Here is a 22,054-nt window from a genome sequence, read left to right as displayed (position 1 = left end):
ACGGTTTCTTCTTTCAGCGACACCGTTCTGCTGAGGTGTACCAGGCATGGTGTATTGGTTCACAATCCCCTGGCCCTTACAAAACTCATAAAATGGACCAGGAGCTTGACCCACATTAGTATGTCTTCCATAATACTCACCGCCTCTATCTGATCTCACAACTTTAATTTGACGATCTAATTGCTTTTCAACTTCAGCCTTATAATCTTTAAAAGTTGTTAGAGATTCAGATTTCTCCTTAATAAGATACAAGTACATATAACGAGAATAATCATCAATAAAAGTGATAAATGAAGTATGTCCTGTTATGCCAGCGATTTGGTAGGGACCACTAATGTCAGTGTGAATGAGTTCTAATAAATTAGAACTCCTAGTGGCACCTTTCTTATTCGCTAATGTCATTTTACCTTTAAGACATTTGACACATGTTCCAAAGTCAGAGAAATCGAGAGGAGGTAAGACTTCATCCTTTACGAGACGATTTAATCGCTCTTTTGAAATGTGGCCTAAACGTTGATGCCACAACATGGATGAAGTCTCTAAGTCTCGTTTCTCTTCCATCTTTGTGAGTGATTCATTAATGTTATATGACAACAAAGATTTGGAAAAGCCATCATCTAGTTCTAATCTATAGAGACCTCCATCCAGAACACCAGTACCATAAAGAACAGAATCATAATGGATAGAGAGTTTGCGATGACCATGGGAAACAATAAAACCGTCCATGTCTAACTTTGGTCCTGATACAAGGTTCCGAGTTACCTCAGGAACATATAAGGTATCATAAAGTTTAATACATAAACCAGTTTTCATAACTAATTGTAATGTTCCAATGGCCTTCACTTCTAATTCTCGATCATCCCCAACCTTAAGCGTTCTTTGGTTTCTTTCCAGCTTCCGGATTGAAAGGAATCCCTGAGTAGAATTGGTAACATGAACCATAGAACCAGAATCAAACCACCAAGAATTAGCAGGAACACTTAAATTATAGGACTCAAGTATCATAAAATAATCGTTACCTTTCTTAGCCAGCCACTCCTTAAAGTCAGGGCATTCCTTCTGCATGTGTCCTGTCTTTTTACAGAACTTGCAGCGGATACTGCCTAAGGAGTTCTTAGAGCTGGAAGGTGCACTTGTATTAGAGTTGGGATTAGGCCTTTGGACTTTTGAAGCATCCTTCCTCTGATAATTGTTCTTCCTTTTCTTAGAGTTGGAGGTGGTGAAGTTGGCAACATCAGTAGTGCGATCCATCCTCATGCGCTCTTCCTCCTGTACGCACATGGCGACCAGTGTAAAACCCGTGAGGATCTCTATCAATGATATCAATCTTAACCTTGTGAGAGCGCGGAAATCAAACACAAGGTGATCCAAGAATAAATATTAAGATCAAACAATAAGCAATAGATAATAGACAAACCGAAACTTGCATTCAAAGATTACCAATGACTGATACAAGTGTTCGATCAGAACTCGGTTCCTTTGCTTGTGTCGCCCAACTACTACTCGCAATCAACAACCCTTAATCAAGTGATTAAGGTTGTTTAAATACAAAACACATAGGGCCGAAATCCCTAAGCCCATGCGACACTTATCTAGCCCAACCCACAAAGATTAACCCAAAACATAAAGAACTAATTACATAATCAATCCCTAAACATTGTTAACCTACATGAATAAACCTTCAGGTTCCAACAATCTCCCCCTAGGTTTATGCATGCAGGTTCTTCTGACTTCAGCTGCCTTGATTACCACCACTCATATTGTCTTTGTATCCACCAAAACCCTTCTTATGAATATGCATGACAGAGGCTACTGCAGATGTCCAACCCTTAGCAATTTCTTCATATTTTTCAGTAGCTCGGATTTGGTTGCTTGCCAAGACTTCAAGATCTTCAACTGCAAGATTCAACAAATCGATCTGATCTACCAAACAGTAACTTGCATCACCATCACAAACAATCACTGCTTGACCAAGACGTTCATCATACGCCCAAAAGTGCATTGTCTTTAGCGCCCCTTTTGGAATCTTTCTCACCAACGGAATCGTCTTCTCTTTGTCAGTAGCAGGCCAATGCACAATCTTCATTCGCTTGTTCGTATACGGATCCCTGATCCCTTTCGCTGGTTTAACAGTAGAATCCGCTGTACGCATCGAGGGAAAACCTTTAGCAACTTCTCTTTTCAATCTCTCGAAGAACGCATAACCAGGACCATTAGGCTTATCATCCACATAAGGTTTATTTGTCAAATCTGTCAAATCTACCTTAGTGAAAGATTGAAATTGTCATGAATGTTTGTACCATTCAACCGGTCCAACTTTCCTTTTGATCCACCATCTGTTACGATCATGATCATAACCCCAGCTAACAACACCAGATCGATTTCCTTTCTTATCGTAGAGAGTTTCACCAACATCCATTAAATGATGTGTAGCATGTGCATCTTCATCATCTGGATTTGCATTCTTGTTCTTCAGAATCACAAACTCTCTTTTCTTCTTCAACCTCTCTGCTTTAGCTTTCTCTGCTTCTGGATCAGTAACTCTTTCAAAGTATTTTTCCATAGCAGCACTCCTTTCAGCATTATCTTTCTCAAAAGCTTTCTTTCTGTTTTCGACATCTGTTGGATCAGAAAACTCTTGTCCGAATTTCTTTTCAAGCTTACCTCGCAGATCATAAACAATATTGAACAATAGGCTAACATCTCCTTGCAGTTGCTCAATTAGTTGATCTTTCTTCACAATTGTGTCTTCAAGCTGAATGATCTTTGCATCTTTATGAATTGAATCTTGTTCAAGCACAACCAAACGTTTCTTCATTTCCTTCATGCTTATAAACTCATCATCATCACTAGAATCACTGTCAAAAGGCATTCTAAGTGGTTCTACAGGCCTTTTACCACTTGAACTGCTCGGTTCTTCATGAATAGTACCAGAAGGTCCAGCACTAACAATTCCAGAGGGCCCAGCTTCTACGTGAGCTTCAACATTAGGCACAGCTTCATTTTGAACTTCAACATTCGTCATAACTGTATCATCACCTTGAGTATGAACACCAGACTCAAAGATATTCTCTGTAGTGGTGGTGGTAGCATCGTCAACATACTTTTCAAAATCGAAGTCATACAAACCTTCGGTATCATCAGCAACAGTCACGGATTGATCTTTTCCTTGTTCGATAAACATTCCGGGTCTAGGATCCCTCCTTTTCCTTTTTAACGGAATAGAATCAGAATCCCTTGGGCTTTCTTCAGGCTCTTCAGTAGATACTGACAGATTGGGAGGAGGATTTCCCATCGTGTCAGTCACTTTCTTTATCAGCATTGCCAAACTCTCAGCAGAAATTACTGGATTAACTGTAGAAACAGCATCAGCATTAACTTCAGGAGGAAGTTCTATGTTATCATCATCTGAATCACACGTAATCTCAACACCTTCATCGTCAGAGTTAATAGTGATACGCTCTGGCTCAGGCTCATTTTCAGCTCTCCTTTGAATGTCATGTTCTTCAGCAACAATGGCACGTGCAGGTACAGCTTGTGCCATGACTGGATTCTCAACAATGTCTTCGGTCTCTGCAAACTGACCAAACTTCTCCAACTCGATCAAACCTTCAAACTTTTTCTTTGTTCCCTTCTTCGTAGTGAGAGCACCAAAACACGAAGGGCCCATAGGCTTTAACTCCAGAGTATCACCAGATCTCTTCAATTCAGGATAACGCTCATTGAGAATCATCTGCACGAATCTAGGATACATAAGAAACTTATCCTTTCGAAGCCCAATAGCATTTCTCTTCATCGCTTCCAGAACATATCTTGAATAGTTGAACGGCTCATTAGTAATCACACAAATCAATGCAGCCGTCTGTGTTGTGTTTAATTGATCAATTCCCCCTCGGTTTTCTGTCATGCACAACAGGAACATGTGCAATAATAAACGCCAGTATGGATGAACAAACTTCTTAACCAAGGGAGGAAATTTTCCTTCATAACTCAGTCGTGGCAAAATTTCTTCAATAGTTCCAGCAGCAAGCTCGATTGGATCCGTTTCCTGATCATTGAACTTCAACACATCCCTGATAGTCTGCTCCGTCACAATAATCTTCGTCCCGTCGATCTCAGCAGCTATAGCTCCTTTTCCTTCAATGATTTCCACCTTTGCAGTCTTCCAAAAATCTCGAATGAGGCTTTCATAAACGACCGGATTTTCACGAAGAGCGTGAGCAATACGGCATGTACTTAGGCCTTTGATCAATGACGTGAACAGCTGCTTATGCTTCACAGGTGGAGGTGCCAAATATGCTACTTGATTGTGAGACGCGATAAACTTTAAGTCCATTTTTCTGTACACCACACAAAACATATAAGTTTCCAATAACAACAGTGATAAAAATTAAAAATAAAACAAACACTGGCACTGTTCACTCGAAACCATGAGTCGCAACCAGAAAATCTGAGTCGCAACCAGAAGTGAGTCGGAATCGTGATTGCGGCCGGAATAATGAGAGAGTTTTGAGAGAAGATTGCGAGTGAATAATGGAATGTGACTCGTAATCACCCCTTTTATACTCAACAGTTTCTCATGGGCCCAAATCTGTTGGGCTTGGGCCTTATGGACTTGGGTTCAAACATGATTTTCAAAAGATATTTTTTTAAACAAAACCCAATTAAAAATCTGATTTACCAAAAATTACCCATTAAACCTTTTGAGCATTTGTTTGCAAAATAAAACCTAAAACAAAATTAAATAATAAAACATTATTTACAAAAATAAAATCAGGAAATTTGCATAGATATTCAGGGATCAAATCACAAGGTTTCGGGCTTGACTTCACTTATCAACACTGATCTACTAGAGGATGATCTAGACGATTGCCAGTATATTTGTCCTCTTAAACTCATCTCCCTAGATCTTTTCCATATAACTGCATGTATCTCCTTTTATCATGTTTTGATTTTTTAATAATGAGCACCCAAACAAATACTAATCAAATCCTGGAATTGTGCACAGCTCACTCTATCATGCAAGCAGTTTCCCTACCACATATTTCACAAGTCCAATCCAAATTTCTGAAATCTTAACTGGGAATAGGTTGAGAAGAGAACAGAATAGATCTTAGATTGAGATGATATAATATACAGATCAAATGAGTTTTCTCAATTTGATATAGGTTTATTGGGTTTCTTTTGGGCACTAGAGGGCCTCTTTCGGGTGTTAATTGATCTACAGATCGACAACGTACAGCTAGGTCAGCATGTATCTGGATGCAGCAGAAGCTGACGTTGCCTAGCACCTCCAGGTCAGCATGTATCTGGATGCAGCAGAGGAGGTACACGACTTTTTCAGATAAGATTTCAGAATCAGATCAAAATTGTGTGTATCGGGAAAAACATACAAACATTCAAATAGACATAAGCTAATTCCAAGTGATTTTCTTTTCTGAGGTCATGTACTAGTTTAGTTCTGAACAGAAACAGCTATTTTTTCAATCTTAAGGATAGAGCCTACCAACATATCATACTAGAGTCAAACTATTTCGATACTGGTCTTACATGAGTCAGCCCTTGACCGTAATGTGAAAATTCATTTATTTGGTATTTATCTCTAACATCCTCCAGTTCTTTAGTTACCTCACACAATTTCTCTTTGACTATCATGAGTTGGGCCTCGGCTACACTGACATCGTCCTTGAGTTGAACGATGTCCTTACGCTGAGCTTCGATTTTCTCTTTGAAAAGTTTTTCGTTTTTCGTTAAAGTAAAATTTTTACGTTTAATTTCATTATAGTCTTCGATTAGCTCAGCGTTGTGAATTCGATAAGACTCAACTCGTTCTCTACATTCAGGAGTGCAGAAAACAGAAATTACCTCTTCTTTCGTGAGACCTTTGACAGGTGCTGACAGGATTTGAGTCATGAATGCAAAATCATCAGCTGCAGTCTCTTCCTCTGGCTTAGAGCTATGTTCGCTTGAGGTCATGAAAGCAATGTTGGATGTAGCAGTTTGATTCTCTGGAGCTGATATGTTTAAACGCTCAATTTCTGAAGACCAATCAAAATGAATGTTGGGCTGTACCACCAGAGCTTGTGCTAATCCTTGCGGCTGTGGACTTCCAGAAGTTTCAGCATCTGCTATACCGGTAGTGGTCACAAGAGCCCTTTCTCGATTAGGAGTTGCAGGTTGACCAGGTGTTGCTGGTTGCGCTAATTCTGCAGAAGCTTGATCTCTGTTTACAAGTGGCTTTGGGCGGTTACGAGCATAGTGTCCTTCCTCATGACAGTTGAAACAACGAAGATTAAAGGGCACTTTAGCAGCTCCATTCCATGCATTTCCCCACCTATTTTTACCTGTTTTTCTCACAAACTTTTGAGCTCTGAAGGCAGCCATTGCCATCTGCCAAGTGATATCCATTTCTTCAACATCATCTGGATGAATCTGAGACAGATCATTAGGACTCCACTTTGGTGGATCAAGCTTTCCTGCAATGAAAGCATTCAAACAGTTGATCACTGAAGCTGCTATTTCCAGTTTTTCCTTTGATTGACTGGCGAAGAAGGCTATCATTTCGTTGTTTGCAGCGAAGGCAGAAGTAGGAGCGACAGTAGAGACATTTCCAGCATTTCCAGCAGAAGTAACAGTAGACGCTGAAGAAACAACTTGATTTGAGGATCCAGGTGAGTGCACCTTTGCTGAAGTTTGAGGAGCGGATGAATTATTGCGAAACATCTGAAAACCTCCTTGAGACAGTAAGGCTGCGTTGTTGTTGTTGGAAGAGGCGGGAGCAATGGAGAAACCGGCAGCTAGCATACTGTTCTTGTAATTCGTTTCTCTTTGCTTATCATCCAGTTCGCATGCCTTGATGTGAGAGATCATCTCAGACAGAGTACATCTAGCTAAGTCTTTTGTCTTCTTGATCATTGCAACATGATGATCCCAACTCTTAGGCAGTGCATTGAGAAGTTGTCGATTGGAGGATGCATTAGTTGTATGAATCTCTTCCATTTGCATTTGAGTGACTAGCTTCACGAATCTCTGAATCTGATTATCTATTGTTTCACCATAAATATGGTTGAAGTTGTTGAAGTTTTGTTGCAGCAAGTTTCTTCGGCTCTCTTTCATGTCTTCGTTTCCTTCATACACTTCAATCAGAGAATCCCACAATTCTTTGGCAGATTTGCAGGAGCGAAAGCCAATAGCAATATCAGGACCTAAACCCATAGTTAAGTAGGAAAGAGCACGATCATCTTCTTCAACAATGAGCAAATCATCTTCAGTGTATTTATCTCGAGGCTTTTTAATTTTAACATCTGGTTCTGTAGGACTTTCCATCATAATCTCCCTAGGTCCTCTCATGATACTGCGCCATAGCTTGTAATCTTTAACCTTCAGATGCTGTTCAAAGCGCCACTTCCACTCGGGAAAGTCATTAGCATCAGTTAATCTCGGAATACGTGTTGTAGTTCCAAGCTTTGAGTCCAGTTCTTGTTGTTGAGTTAGGGCAGACAGTTCACTGTTGTTCGATGACATGGTTAATTAATCAGTTAATTAATTAATTGATTTTATTAAGTCCAAAGTCAACAGTCCAAATGTCCGTAACACACTGTCGTTGCGAGTCGAAACGGGGTTGCGAGTCGTAATGGAGATGGTTGCGAGTCAAGTCAAACGTGGATGCGAGTCGTAACCGAAGAGGTTGCGAGTCGTAACAAGACAGGATGAGCCGAAACCACAGTTGCGAGTGAAGATCAAACTGCTGGTTGCGAGTCGTAACTGAGGCAAGATGAACCGAAACCAGCAATGATTGCGAGTCGTAATTGAACGTGATGAACCGAAACCAGCAATGGTTGCGAGTCGTAACTGAGCGTGATGAGCCGCAACTGAGTGATTGCGAGTCGTAACCTGCAAAACAATAAGTGATAAGATCTGTTTACTCGCAATCCCTACTTTTCAGCAATTTCCAAAATTCAAAGATATTGTAATCTTTGAATCTGTTGACCACCGAATTCCCGAAAAATCAGCAAACACCAAGACTGAAATCAACAAACCAAATTCAGTGATTTTTTCGATAAATCTGTCAAGAACAGTTGATAAAAAAAAACTGCAAAACACTCAACAAAACCGGATCAGTAATATATGAAACTTCTTGAATCCGATTGATATCAAAACCGAGCCCTTGAATGGCTTCAATGGCTCTGATACCAATTGTAAAACCCGTGAGGATCTCTATCAATGATATCAATCTTAACCTTGTGAGAGCGCGGAAATCAAACACAAGGTGATCCAAGAATAAATATTAAGATCAAACAATAAGCAATAGATAATAGACAAACCGAAACTTGCATTCAAAGATTACCAATGACTGATACAAGTGTTCGATCAGAACTCGGTTCCTTTGCTTGTGTCGCCCAACTACTACTCGCAATCAACAATCCTTAATCAAGTGATTAAGGTTGTTTAAATACAAAACACATAGGGCTGAAATCCCTAAGCCCATGCGACACTTATCTAGCCCAACCCACAAAGATTAACCCAAAACATAAAGAACTAATTACATAATCAATCCCTAAACATTGTTAACCTACATGAATAAACCTTCAGGTTCCAACAACCAGCTCACTCATCGTCCATTTTTCCTTCTGAGTGTTGTAGTTGATCTTAAATGCTTCAAAGGACGAAGGAAGCGAAGTGATGATAAAATGAACGAGGAAACCATCACTGATTTCCATTTCCAGCCCCTTCAGCTTATTGGCCATGTCATTCATCATCATGATGTGCTCGCGAATGCCGCTCCTCCCATCATACTTAGTTGTCACCAGCTTGAGAATAAGAGTACTAGCGTGCGCCTTAGACGTCCCTTTGAACTGAGCCTCCACATGTTCCAAGTAGGTTTTAGCATCTTCAGAATCAGGAATAGCTCCCCTGATTGCATTGCTTATGGATTGCTTCATAAACATGAGAGACATGCGGTTACACCTAGTCCACTTTTCATGAGTTAACTGCTCAGCAGCAGTACTTTGAGTGGTAAGGTCCGCTGGCTTTTTCTCTCTTAGAGCATAATCAAAATCAAGCAACCCGAGAGTAAGCATGAGAGCATCCTTCCATGCAGCAAAGTTATCACCAGTCAAAGGTGGAATCCCGCAGTTGGGTGATGATAGTGGAAATAAGATGAGCAAGTTATGATACTAAGAAAGAAATCCTAATGTGATCTAAGGGCACGTTAAACTAAGGCAGGCAAAAAAATGACCATTTTACATAATGAAGCTGTGATAATGTCTATTACTAATATCAAAATAATAGACTTAACTAAAAAATTCTACTTAAACGAAAACAAAACAGCTTTGGCCAGAAGTGTAATCATTTAAGCATATATGCAAAGTAGTTGTAACAAATCAGCTTTGGCCAGAAATTGAAACAATCACTTTAATTATGCACTTGTTAAGTATGCCATCTATGAAAGAATTAAATCATCTTTGGCCAGATATTAAAACATTCATGTTTATGATGCACACTTAACATAGCTTTCGTAATACTTGAATGATAAGTAGATGTATCAATTCAGCTTTGGCCAGAAATGATATATCAAAAGCTCATTCAAGTTAAGCTATTCTGGTTTTGCAAACCATTTATTTCTTTAGTTCACATTTAAACAGCCTAAAATAATGAGGTTTCGAGTCGCAACCACGGTCTCGAGTTATGACGTTATGGTCTCGAGTCGCAACCACGGTCTCGAGTTGTGACGTTATGGTCTCGAGTCGCAACCACGGTCTCGAGTTGTGACGTTATGGTCTCGAGTCGAGACCTTTGTCTCGAGTCATCACGTTACGGTCTCGAGTCAGCACGTTATGGTCTCGAGTTGTAGACCTTTTGCTCCCTTATGATTTCGAGTCGAGACCTTATGGTCTCGAGTCGAGACTGATGGTCTCTAGTCGCAATCTGATGATCTCGAAACTTCCTGTCACAGCTGTTTATTGTGATAACATAACTGAAAATTCGAAATTAAGGGATTTTTGTGATATTATTTCCTGTTTTAAAATGATCTAATTTTATCAAGTATTTCGTAAATCATAATCTGTTTATCTTTTAACAGTTTTCGGAAATTTTAGAAGACAAAATCAGATCAAAACAGGAAAAAACACTTAATAATCCGAATCATATTCCAAAATATAACAGAATTTTCGAATTTTCACATGAACATGATGAACCCTAATCATAAAAAATAAAATTCTGGAACCCGAAACCTGAAACTTTTAAGACTTCTAAACAGATTTCGGTTAAAAAAAAATATAATCCAGTTAATTCGGTGAACATATAATTAATTGTTTTCCCGAAAACAGAGATCTCGAGTCGATCTCCATGACTCGAAATCGGCTGTTAGGTTCATAAGGTTTCAAAAATTCCGTTTTCCAAATTTCAATCCCAGAATTATGGATACAAAACAGAACTGACTAATCAACATATGCTCTGATACCACATGTTGGTTCAGTTCTGTTTATACATAAAGGAAAACATATAAATCATACCTGTCACCGCAGACAGTGCAGAGGAGAATCCAGTGAGAGAAGACGACATGGAGTTCGACATCTTTGTCAAGGTGATCTGGTTCCTCCTTAGGATGCTAACTGATGATGGGGCTAAGAAACCGAAAAGGGATATCGGTTTTGGAGAGGAGGTTTCGTGATGATGTTATGGCTAATGGGGTGGTGTAATTGTGTAACTGAGTAACCCCTAAACCTCCACATAACTCTCCTTATATAAGCACCCAGGAGGAAACCTAATTAGTTACTAAGGGTAATATGGTCCATCAACAATTACCAACTAATTAAATAATAGGTTCTAATATATTTTAATCTCTATAATGTAAATGATTATGATGGATACAGATTAAATATTAATACGTAATATATTTAATCTTACACATCATCAATGCAATGTGCTAAATGCTGACATTTGTATATGGATAATATTCCAACAATATTGTGGGTCATGTAATAAGTGAGGCATTTAGTAATTTCTGAACGCCTTGGTTGTCCACACATACCACAGATATTTTAGAAAAGCAAATGAGTTGTATTATAAAAGAAGCTGTTTCATGGTCTTGAAACACAACCAAAAATGGCTTCATCTCATTCCATTTTTGTTATTTCTCTTAACTAGAGGCAATTCGGCCATATAAAATGACTGAATTGCCCATCTCGTTAACAGAAAAAATGGATAAAGTTAATCCAATGTACTAAAATGGCAACGGTAAAACTTTTTTGGACCTACAGACGAAAAATAAAACCTTTGGACTAAACTGACAAAATGACCCAAACCATAGGGACTAAAATGGAATTTAACTCTTTTATTTAATAATATTTTAGCCGCCTTATCCAATAATCTTTTTTTTCAACAAATGGTAGAAACTAAGATGCTGTTTGTTTTTTCAGAGGTAAAACGTCTGCAGTCTGCGAACCACATCTGTAGACATCTGCAGCTGAAGAGGTGGACCAAACCTCTGCAATTTACAAGAAGAAGACTGTTTGTTTTTTAACACTTCCAACAGCACCTCATGCAAACAGCACAAATTAACACTTTCAAACACTTCCAACAAGATTACAAAATTACTGTCACAAATTAACCACCTCATGCAAACAGCACCTTAATTTCAGACAAACAGCACCTACACAAAAATTAACTATACAAATCAACAAGAACACGAACCTTAAGCGACGAAGGCAGAGAAGCGACGGATTTGACGGAGATTTGATGTAGACGGAGGCAGAGAAGCGACGGGGATTTGACGGAGGCAGAGAAGGGACGGTTTTGTGTCGACGGAGGCAGAGAAGCGACGGAGGGGGGTCGCCGGAGGAAGAGAAGCGACGGAAGGTGTGGTCGACAGAGATGTGGGGTGGTGGAGGAGGTGGAGGTGTCGGCTGGCTGGAGAAGATGGAGGTGTCGGCTGTGGAGAAGAAGGATGCTAGGGTTTTTGAGATGTGTTTTGAAAGAGTCGAGGTATAGAAGACGCTTGAAGATGTGAGGCTAGGTCTGTGCGAGGAAGAGGTTTAGAAGAGGTTTTTTAATTAAATCACTTCCAAAAAACAAACACGCTGTAGACTCAAACGTCTGCGCATGGTCTACGTGAGGCAGATATAAAAGGTTATGAAGTGCTTTTCAAAAAAAAAAAAAAACACCCCTAAATGTGCTTGTATATAAAGGAGTTCTTTAGTTGTCTTGAAACAACCAAAAATGGCTTCTTTTCACTCCATTTCAGTCATCTCCCTATGCTTTCATTTCCTATTCTCGATCTCTCAAGCTCTTGTTCCTGCATCAGAGACATTCACTTATGTCAATCAAGGCGAATTCGGACTCTATATTGTCGAGTACGACGCGACTTACCGTACTCTCGAGCCTTTCCGCAACCCATTCCAGCTTTGTTTCTACAACACCACCCCTAATGCATACACTCTAGCTCTCCGTATGGGTTTAGTTCGATCCGAAAAAATTATGCGTTGGGTTTGGGAAGCTAACCGCGGTAAGCCAGTTCGCGAAAACGCCACATTCTCATTCGGTACAGACGGAAACCTTGTCCTGGCAGAAGCCGATGGGCAAGTCGTGTGGCAGACGAATACCGCGAACAAGGGTGTGGTCGGTTTCGAGTTGCTTCCGAACGGTAACATGGTTCTTGTTGATGCCAAGGGTAGTTACATATGGCAAAGCTTTGATTACCCAACCGACACTCTCTTGGTGGGTCAGTCTCTAATGGTCAATGGTGTAAGTAAGCTTGTGAGTCGAGCTTCGGTTGAGAACAACATTGACGGGCCGTACAGCTTAGTGTTGGAGTCCAGAAGGATAGCTTTGTATTACAAGACAATGCTTTATTGGGCAGAATACCCAGGGATAGACAGTGACACCAACACTTTTACGAATTTAACTCTTGTTTCAGAACCACGGTATCCTGACGATCTTTCGATTTATTACTTGTTCTTTCGTTACCATTTCAGGAATTCGAACCCGTTGTTCTCTCCCTCAAATAGCAACACGGTCTTCACAAGGCACAATAATACTTTGTCGTATGTTAGACTCGGGATAGATGGAAACCTTAGATACTTCACCTACAGTCCGAACGTGCAAAACTATGCGTGGGACCAATTCTACGCGTTGCTTGACCGCGATTCAAGGGTAAGCGAGTGCCAATTGCCGGATCGATGTGGGAAGTTTGGGCTGTGTGAGGATAACCAATGTGTGGCGTGCCCCACGCCGAATGGGCTAAGTGGGTGGAGCAAAGATTGCGAGGCGAAAAAGGTGACATCTTGTAAGGCTAGTGACTTTTACTATTACAAGCTTGAAGGGGTTGATCATTTTATGATCAAGTACACGAAGGGGGATGAGACGAAGCAAAGCCAGTGCGAGAGAAAATGCACGAGTGATTGTAAGTGTGTGGGTTATTTCTATCACACTGATCGATCGAGGTGTTGGATTGCTTACGATTTGAAAACATTGACGAGGGTTGGGAACTCGACGAATCTGGCGTACATTAAAACACCAAACAAATAGGTGTGTCTATGTATAGACATGATGGGAAGTGTAATAAAGAATAAATGTATTTAGTAACGTTTGATTCTGTATGTTATTTAAAATTGTGTCTTGTGTATGTTAAGTCTTATGATTAATAAATAAAAAGCACTATTGATTATCTAGCTAAATGGGATTCGTTCCCCAACATTAAAGAGGCATGTATGGTGGGTGAGTGGAAATCAAGTGGGCATGAGCTCTTGTCTAGGTGGGGATGCATGCATGGCGGGTAACAGCTAATCTACACCGAAGTGGTCCTGTCAATGGAAACAATAAATAGATTTTAGAAGGGTGTGTGTTCATTGTTTAAAAATTATTCGCGGAGAGAACGGCTAACATTGATTAGTGATTAAAGAACCCGGGCTCGTCCGTTATTCTATCACGGAAGTACCCTTCAACGCGTGGAACTTTCATCTCCCCCACCCCGTGGACTTGCTATAACGCGTTATTCTATAATCAATGTTAGCCGTTCTCTCCGCGAATAATTTTTAAACAATGAACACACCCTTCTAAAATCTATTTATTGTTTCCATTGACAGGACCACCTCGGTGTTGTTAGCGGAAACCTTTGATCATTATATTCATTATGTAGAGGTTTTGGTGTCTTGGCACGAAACAGGGGATTACTCACATGATTTGAAGGCATGATGTAACAGTGGAATTGAGAGAAAAATGGAAAAACAATAAACTTAATTATGAATGTCTTGGTACCGGTAATTATTGCCGGTAAACCATATATATATGTCTTCACTAAAGCGGTTATACGAGTGGTTATGTTTGGCGGGAAAAACCGCTTGTTTGAAACGGTATTATCCGACCATCATACCCATTCGATTCTATCCGTCCATCTACATACATATCTAATAAGTATAAGTTTAATACATACAAATAAATATAATTATGTTTATATATATATAACTAATACTCTCCCCTAAACATAATTAGGTTTAAGGGAGGTCTTGATGACACTGTGATTAGCTTCAGTGATTGCTTTCTTTGCCCTTGTGAAGTCGAACCTTTTTCTTTGTTTCAGTTTCTTGATTCCATGCCAGTCACCGCCACCATAAAATGCATAATGATCTTCAGCTATGTCTTGAGTGACTTCCGATTGTTCTTGTAATCCTGCATCTGTCTGATTTGCAAACAAGGCATATTGTTTTACTTCCTTCTCCACCGCTCCAGAACTACTCGAACATTCAGCTATTTCCGATTGACCTGCACTAGTTATATCGTTCTTATCGCCTTCACTCATGCACTGCCGGGGATCCACCACCTTTTCTTCCTCCATTCCGATGGCTTTTTCTTGTGTTAACTTGAACTTGTAGTAGTATACAAGTACATCCAAATACATAGCGTATATCAGACGCATGTATTCACCATCCTCATACTCGAATCCTGTGTCTTTTGCTATCATCGACCACATACCATTCTCTGTGATTCGCCGGTGGCCCCCTTCTCTCTTTACTGCCATATATAAGTCTAATAACCCCACTTTCCGATTGTTTGTTGCATATGCCGGTAACGGTCTTGATTGAATCTCCAGTTTTTCTTTAATAAACCACTCTACCATGTTTTCAAAAACAGTTTCAAGATAGCATTTATACTTGAAGACATAGTCTTTATCTTCAAGCATGTGTAATAAGGCCTTGCAATCTTGAAAATCTTTGAAAACCATTGCTTGTAAAATTAGAATATTCCAGTCCGGTTCATCGGTTGAAATATTCAAATTTTCGAAGTATTCATTAAGAAATTCTGTTTTGAATTTCTCATGATCGGAATTCCTACTAACCACATATTGTTTTTCTAATTCTCCGATCTCTTCCTCCTTCGTTAAACCGGTATGATTATTCCTTTTATTATATATAGGAACACTAAATGTTGGAAATATTTTACATACATCACCCATAAACTTCACCGTAAATCCTTGAATCATCAGTTGATCGAGACTTAAGACATTTCTTTCAATGTCGGGTGCGTAGAACACACTTTGTACTCGAATTTTTTCTGACCCAGTTATTATATCAACAACACCGATTCCTCTAACAAAGAGGAAATTGTTTTCCCCCGTCTCCGTTTCAACACACGACATATTCTTCATACGCTTAAACATGTCTAAATTACCAGAAAAGTGATGTTTGAAAGTTTTACTTACATGCCATATTTCCGACCAGTATCCGCCGTCGGTTCCGATCACCACGAATTCTTGTCTCTGATCGGATTGTGTATCCTTTTCGGCTTCTTGATCTTTCTGCGTACCCGTATTAACCGCTAGACGGAGTAACTGGCTTTCTTCATCCTTCTCCTTCTCTTGACATGTAGAAATTTTATGGCCTGGTCTGCTACAATAGTAACAACATCGCTGCATCCATTTCCGTTCACGTTTTTCTTCAGTGCAGTGCATGCATGGCATCATGGTTGAAGATGGCTTTAAATCATCATCACTTACATAACCGGCTCTGATACCACTTGTTAGCGGAAACCTTTGATCATTATATTCATTATGTAGAGGTTTTGGTGTCTTGGCACGAAACAGGGGATTACTCACACGATTTGAAGGCATGATGTAACAGTGGAATTGAGAGAAAAATGGACAAACAATAAACTTAATTATGAATGTCTTGGTACCGGTAATTATTGCCGGTAAACCATATATATATGTCTTCACTAAAACGGTTATACGAGTGGTTATGTTTGGCGGGAATAACCGCTTGTTTGAAACGGTATTATCCGACCATCATACCCATTCGATTCTATCCGTCCATCTACATACATATCTAATAAGTATAAGTTTAATACATACAAATAAATATAATTATGTTTATATATATATAACTAATAGGTGTAGATTAGCATATACGTATCCGTTTGTAATTCAGATGGTTGTTATTCAATGTGAAACTATCTACAACGATGTGGTTGTGTCCATGTGAATTAAGGACGTACGGAACTCACATGATAACAAATATAGGGACGTACATGTCATCTTGGCCTAGAAGTGGCATCAGTTATTTATTTTTACTAAAGTGGTGTGAGCTCAAGTCTCTCAAAGTGATTAATAGATGGGTTTTAGGAGTTTATACAAGAAGGGTACGTGTCCGTTGTTTAAAAACAATCGTATGGACAACAGCTAACATGCGTTATAAGCATATATATAGGCTCTCACTATTTGCACACCAAGTCAGGCTATCTGCACAATTAGGGTTTGCATACGTTGCGTATTGACCAATACGCAGCGTATAGGGTTACCTCAATACGCTGCGTAGAGGCCTATACGCAGCGTATGTAAGAGGTAGGTACACGACCAGACAGTCAAACCTAGTACCATGTCAAATCAGTATGACATAGGGTGCGTATTGATCAATACGCACCGTATAGAGGTAAATCTATACGTTGCGTAGTGATCAATACGCAGCGTATGTCAGACTGATTTGACACCGATACGATGTTGTCCAGGCACGTGAATAAAGTAATACGGTGAGTAGACAGCAATACGCTGCGTATTGAAGTGTCACATGAAAGTCTATTTATCCATCCATTCATATCTGTTACCCATCGAATTCAATTCAATATCCCCTGCTTTCTTTTTCATCTTCTTCTTCAGTAAACAATTGTTAGTTTTTTGTTCAATCTTGTTAAAATGTCATCATTTTGGAACGATAATTATTTCGGTAATCGCTATTCTAACGACACATGGGGAGCAAATGCTGCCAATGAGGAGGAGGAGGTTGTGTCTGGAGTTCCTGTTGATCAAAAAACACAATTGCCAGACTTGAACAAGACTCCCACTCCACCTGTTGATGAACCAAATTACCCGGCGCATCAAGTGTATCCAGATTACGGATACGGGTATGAATCTCCGTACGTGCAACAAAGTGGATACGGTGCTGAGAATGCACCTGTTGATGAACCATATTATCCGACGCAGCAATCGTATCCGGGTTACGGGGTATACGGGGATGAAGGTGGATACGGAAGTTACAGTGGATACGGTGGTGAAGGTGGTTACAATGGATACGGGGGTGAAGGTGGATACAGTGGATACGGGGGTGAAGGTGGATACAGTGGATACGACAGATATGGGGGTGAAGGTGGTTACAGTGGATACGGGGGTGAAGGTGGATACAGTTGATATGATAGATCTGGGGGTGAAGGTGGATAAGGTGGATACGGAGGCTACGGTGGATATGAAGAACATGGTGGATATGGTTATGAGCCCCGTAACACATCACTTTATGAACCATCTACCCCGGACAATACGTTTCAAATAAATGAGGTATCACATTAAAATAATAATTATTGTTGTTATTATTATTATTGTTATTATTGTTAAAATACTCTAATTATAATTATTATTATTATTATTGTTATTATTATTGTTATTATTGTTAAAATACTATTATTATTATTATTATTATTATTATTATTATTATTATTATTATTGTTATTATTATTAAAAATATTATAATTATAATTATTATTATTATTATTGTTGTTAAAAATATTATAATTATAATTATTATTATTATTATTATTCTTAAAATACTATAATTATAATTATTATTATTATTATTATTATTGTTATTATTAAAAATATTATAATTATAAGGAAAATTGGTATTTAATAAATCAACTTTTGTCCAGTTGGTAAATAATAATCCAACCTACATAATTGGTATATAATAATCCTACCTATCAATATGTTGGTTCTCAATGAACCTCCGTTAGTTTTTTTTAACTGAAGTTAGTTTTTAAGTTTTATTTATTACACAAACAGTCCATGTAGTTGTAATTTACTAGTTTTAACTATGAGTTAATAGCCAAAATGGTCCCTGAGGTTAATAGCCACAGCACCACCACCACCACCACCACCACCGCCACCACCACCACCACCACCACCGCCACAGCACTGCCACCACCGCACCGCCACCACCACCACCACCATCGCCACAGCACCTCCACCACCGTAACCATCGCCACAGCACCACCACCACCACCACCGCACCGCCACCACCACCGTCGCTAGAGCTGTTGGATCTGTGATGTTTTTGGTCAGTCATCGTCTGTTGCTGCATCTGAATTAAAACCCCTTAGGCGTCGATGATCAAAGACAGAGATGGTGGTGGTGGCGGTGCGGTGGTGGTGGTGGCGGTGCTATGGCGATGGTGGTGGTGGTGGCGATGGTGGTGGTGGTGGTGGCGGTGCGGTGATGGTGGGTGGTGGTGGCGGTGGTGGTGGTGGCGGTGCTGTGGCTATTAACCTCAGGGACCATTTTGGCTATTAACTCATAGTTAAAACTAGCAAATTACAACTACAGGGACTATTTGTGTAATAAATAAAACTTAAAAACTAACTTCAGTTAAAAAAAAAACTAATGGTGGTTCATTGAGTACCAACATATTGATAGGTAGGATTATTATATACCAATTCTGTAGGTTGGATTATTATTTACCAACTAACCAAAGGTTGGTTTATTAAATACCAATTTTCCTAATTATAATTGTTATTGTTATTATTATTGTTATTATTATTATTATTATTATTATTATTGTTAAAAAACTATATTTCAATTTAGTTATTTAACTTGAATATCACTGATTTAAAATAATTATTATGGCCTTGGAATCATTTTAAATAAATAAAATGAATTAAAGTGGTTAAAATAACAATAAATAAGTTTATCTAAAATAACAATAAATAAGTTTATTTAAATAATTTATATATTTACACTTTGGTCCCTGAAGTTTCAAATTTTCAAAAATAGTCTTTGAAGTTTTGAAAATTGTCATAAATGGTCCCTGAAGTTTCAAAAATTGACACAAATGGTCCCTGAAGTTTTGAAAGTTGACACAAATGGTCCCTGAAGTTTTGAAAATTGACACAAATGGTCCCTGAAGTTTCGAAAATTGACACAAATGGTCCCTGAAGTTTTGAAAATTGACACAAATGGTCCATGTACTGTTCAGTTAAGTATGCTAACTGAGTTAGTGTTTAAAGAAGAAATCTTTATATGAAAGTTAACCTGGTTAAACCATTCAGTTAAAATAGTTTCAATAATGACCATATTAGTCCCTGAAGTATGAGTTTCAATTATATTATAATTATTATTATTATTATTAACGTAACTTTTTTTAGCGTTTCATGTCTCTAACTGATTTGAAGAATTGGGTACAAGAAACGGGAAAGGAGTATGGTTACGTAATTGTTACCCGCCGATCAAAAAATATTGGCGGTACTACTGGGATGGTATGGCTTGTGTGCGACCGTAGTGGGGAGCACCGTAGTAAAGCAACAGTTAGGAAAGCTGGTAGCAAAAAAATCGGTTGCCCATTTTCATTACTCGCCATCCGGGACGTGACGAATGACACGTGGGAGTTAAAAGTGGACAACGCGAACCATCACCACGAACCTACGACGAGTCTGTTGGGACACGCTTTTGTACGAAGATTTACTGAAGCCGAATACAAGCTAGTGGAGCAGCTAACTGCTCAAAACATGGAGCCACGTATCATATTTCAAACCCTAAGAAAGCAGTTCCCTAACAGCCTGCATGTTCAGAAAGACGTGCAAAATGCGGTACAAAAAATTAGAGCGATAATAATGGACGGAAAGACTCCTATGCAGGCACTGGAAAGCCTGATGCATGACCACCGATTCATTTACAACACCCGACAGGAACCCAAAACAGATGTCGTAATAGAGATTTTCTTTGTTCATCCTTATTCAATCACTATGTGGCGTGCATTCCCGCACGTGATGTTGATCGACGCGACCTACAAAACAAACCTCTACAACATGCCATTTGTCCAGGTTGTGGGTGTGACGTCGACTGGGAAGTCTTTTTGTATCGCACATGCCGTTATTTGTAAAGAACGAAGGGGTAACTACGTGTGGGTGCTTGAGCGGATCAAGTCGATCTTGCATGAATGTATGATGCCGCGTGTGATAGTCACGGATAGGGAGCTTGCCCTAATTAACACGTGTTCTAAAGTATTCCCAAACGCAACCAGGCTTCTATGCCAGTTTCACATCGAACAAAATATAGTTAGAAAGTGCAAGAAAGGGTTCGATAAAGAAGATTGGGGGAAATTTATGACGTACTGGCGGAGAGTGTGCGAATCTACTTCAGAGCCCATGTACAAGTACAACTTGGAGAAAATGTATAACCGACTCGTGGTTGCCAACCGAGAAAGTAAGTGTTCCTTCAACAAACGACTCACCCAATCTATTATAGTTTACACACGCTTTTACATTTCATTATTTTATTTTTATTTTTGCAGGTGTCTATGATTACGTCTACGAAAACTGGCTCAAAGACTATAAAGAAATGTTCGTTTATGCGTGGACCGATAAGTGTCGCAACTTTGGTCAGCGCACCACCAACAGAGTTGAGAGCCAGCACGCAAATTTAAAAAGATACATTACGCGCGGGAGTTCATTGGTGCGAACAGCAAGATGCGTCATTGATATAGTTGAAACTCAGTACGATGAAATACAAAAAAGTTTCACCGAGAGCATCGAAAAAACGATGAACCACCACAGACACCCGCTGTTGGACAACCTACGTGGAAAGGTTTCCCATGAAGCACTTACTTTGCTGGCAAAAGAGCTAATGAGGAAGCTGGAGGTGTTGCGGAAACTTAACGCATCATGTGGTTGCCATATGTGGCTTAGCTGTGGATTGCCGTGTACTTGTAGGCTGGAAAACTACAAACGTACAGGTAAAAAATATTAAAACCACAAACCTTTTGTTATTTTGTACGATTTAGCTGTTTCTTACACCGTATTAACTTAACTATGCAGGGCGTATGATACAACTCGACGACATAGATGTATTCTGGCGTAAGCTTGACTTGCTCCCGTCTAAACTGGTAGACGAGGAAGTCGATATTGTAGCAGAGCTCAATAATGTGCGGCAATATTTAGAGGCGCAGTCCCCCATTCAGCAAAAGAGTATGCTTTCAAAGATAAAAGCGGTCTTCACCCCGAAATCGTCAACCAAGAAACCACCGATCGTCCAGCAAAATACTCATGGTCGGCCTACATCAAAGAAAGTACAAGAAAGGCTAGATGAAGCTGCGAGGTTAGACGAAGCTGCGAGACACAGCTCCTATGGCGAGGACAACAACGTATATACCGCTTCCCCCAAACATAGGTACGATTTACCCCGACACAGCTCATACATACCGTCAGAGAGCTCTCGTGGAACTGGTTCGGTTGTGAAGTCTGAAAAACCTAAAATGCAACGAAACAGTTCAACAAGTTCTAAAAAGAAGGAGACGCGGGATGATAAGGGTTTTCCATTAATAAAGGGGGACGAGCACTTGTTAAGCATTAAGAGGTTTAAGAATCAAATTCCACCAGAGTTTCACTCTTACATATCGCGTATACAAGATGTGACCCCAGACGGTCATTGTGGGTATAGGTCTGTGGCTGTCGGGTTAGGTTTTACGGAACACGTATGGCCCAATATTCGAAGAGATTTACTACTGGAGATTGACCATAACGAGTC

General features: G+C 39.5%; 2 protein-coding genes across 2 annotated transcripts; both read left to right on the top strand.

Annotated features, from left to right (window-relative positions):
- Window positions 1–12,214: 12,214 nt before the first annotated feature.
- LOC110889787 (epidermis-specific secreted glycoprotein EP1) lies at window positions 12,215–13,676 on the top strand. Its single transcript, XM_022137352.2, has one exon. The coding sequence runs from the start codon at window positions 12,220–12,222 to the stop codon at window positions 13,525–13,527; it is 1,308 nt and encodes a 435-aa protein (XP_021993044.1). The 5' UTR covers window positions 12,215–12,219; the 3' UTR covers window positions 13,528–13,676.
- Window positions 13,677–17,621: 3,945 nt separating this feature from the next.
- LOC110887881 (PKS-NRPS hybrid synthetase CHGG_01239-like) lies at window positions 17,622–21,126 on the top strand. Its single transcript, XM_022135443.2, has 4 exons — window positions 17,622–17,762; window positions 19,705–20,734; window positions 20,823–20,983; window positions 21,046–21,126. The coding sequence occupies exons 1-4, from the start codon at window positions 17,622–17,624 to the stop codon at window positions 21,124–21,126; spliced, it is 1,413 nt and encodes a 470-aa protein (XP_021991135.2).
- Window positions 21,127–22,054: the final 928 nt, after the last annotated feature.

This window comes from Helianthus annuus, chromosome 11 (genome assembly GCF_002127325.2).
Source record: "Helianthus annuus cultivar XRQ/B chromosome 11, HanXRQr2.0-SUNRISE, whole genome shotgun sequence".
Lineage (NCBI taxonomy): Eukaryota > Viridiplantae > Streptophyta > Magnoliopsida > Asterales > Asteraceae > Helianthus > Helianthus annuus.
This window is presented reverse-complemented; position numbering and strand designations above follow the sequence as displayed.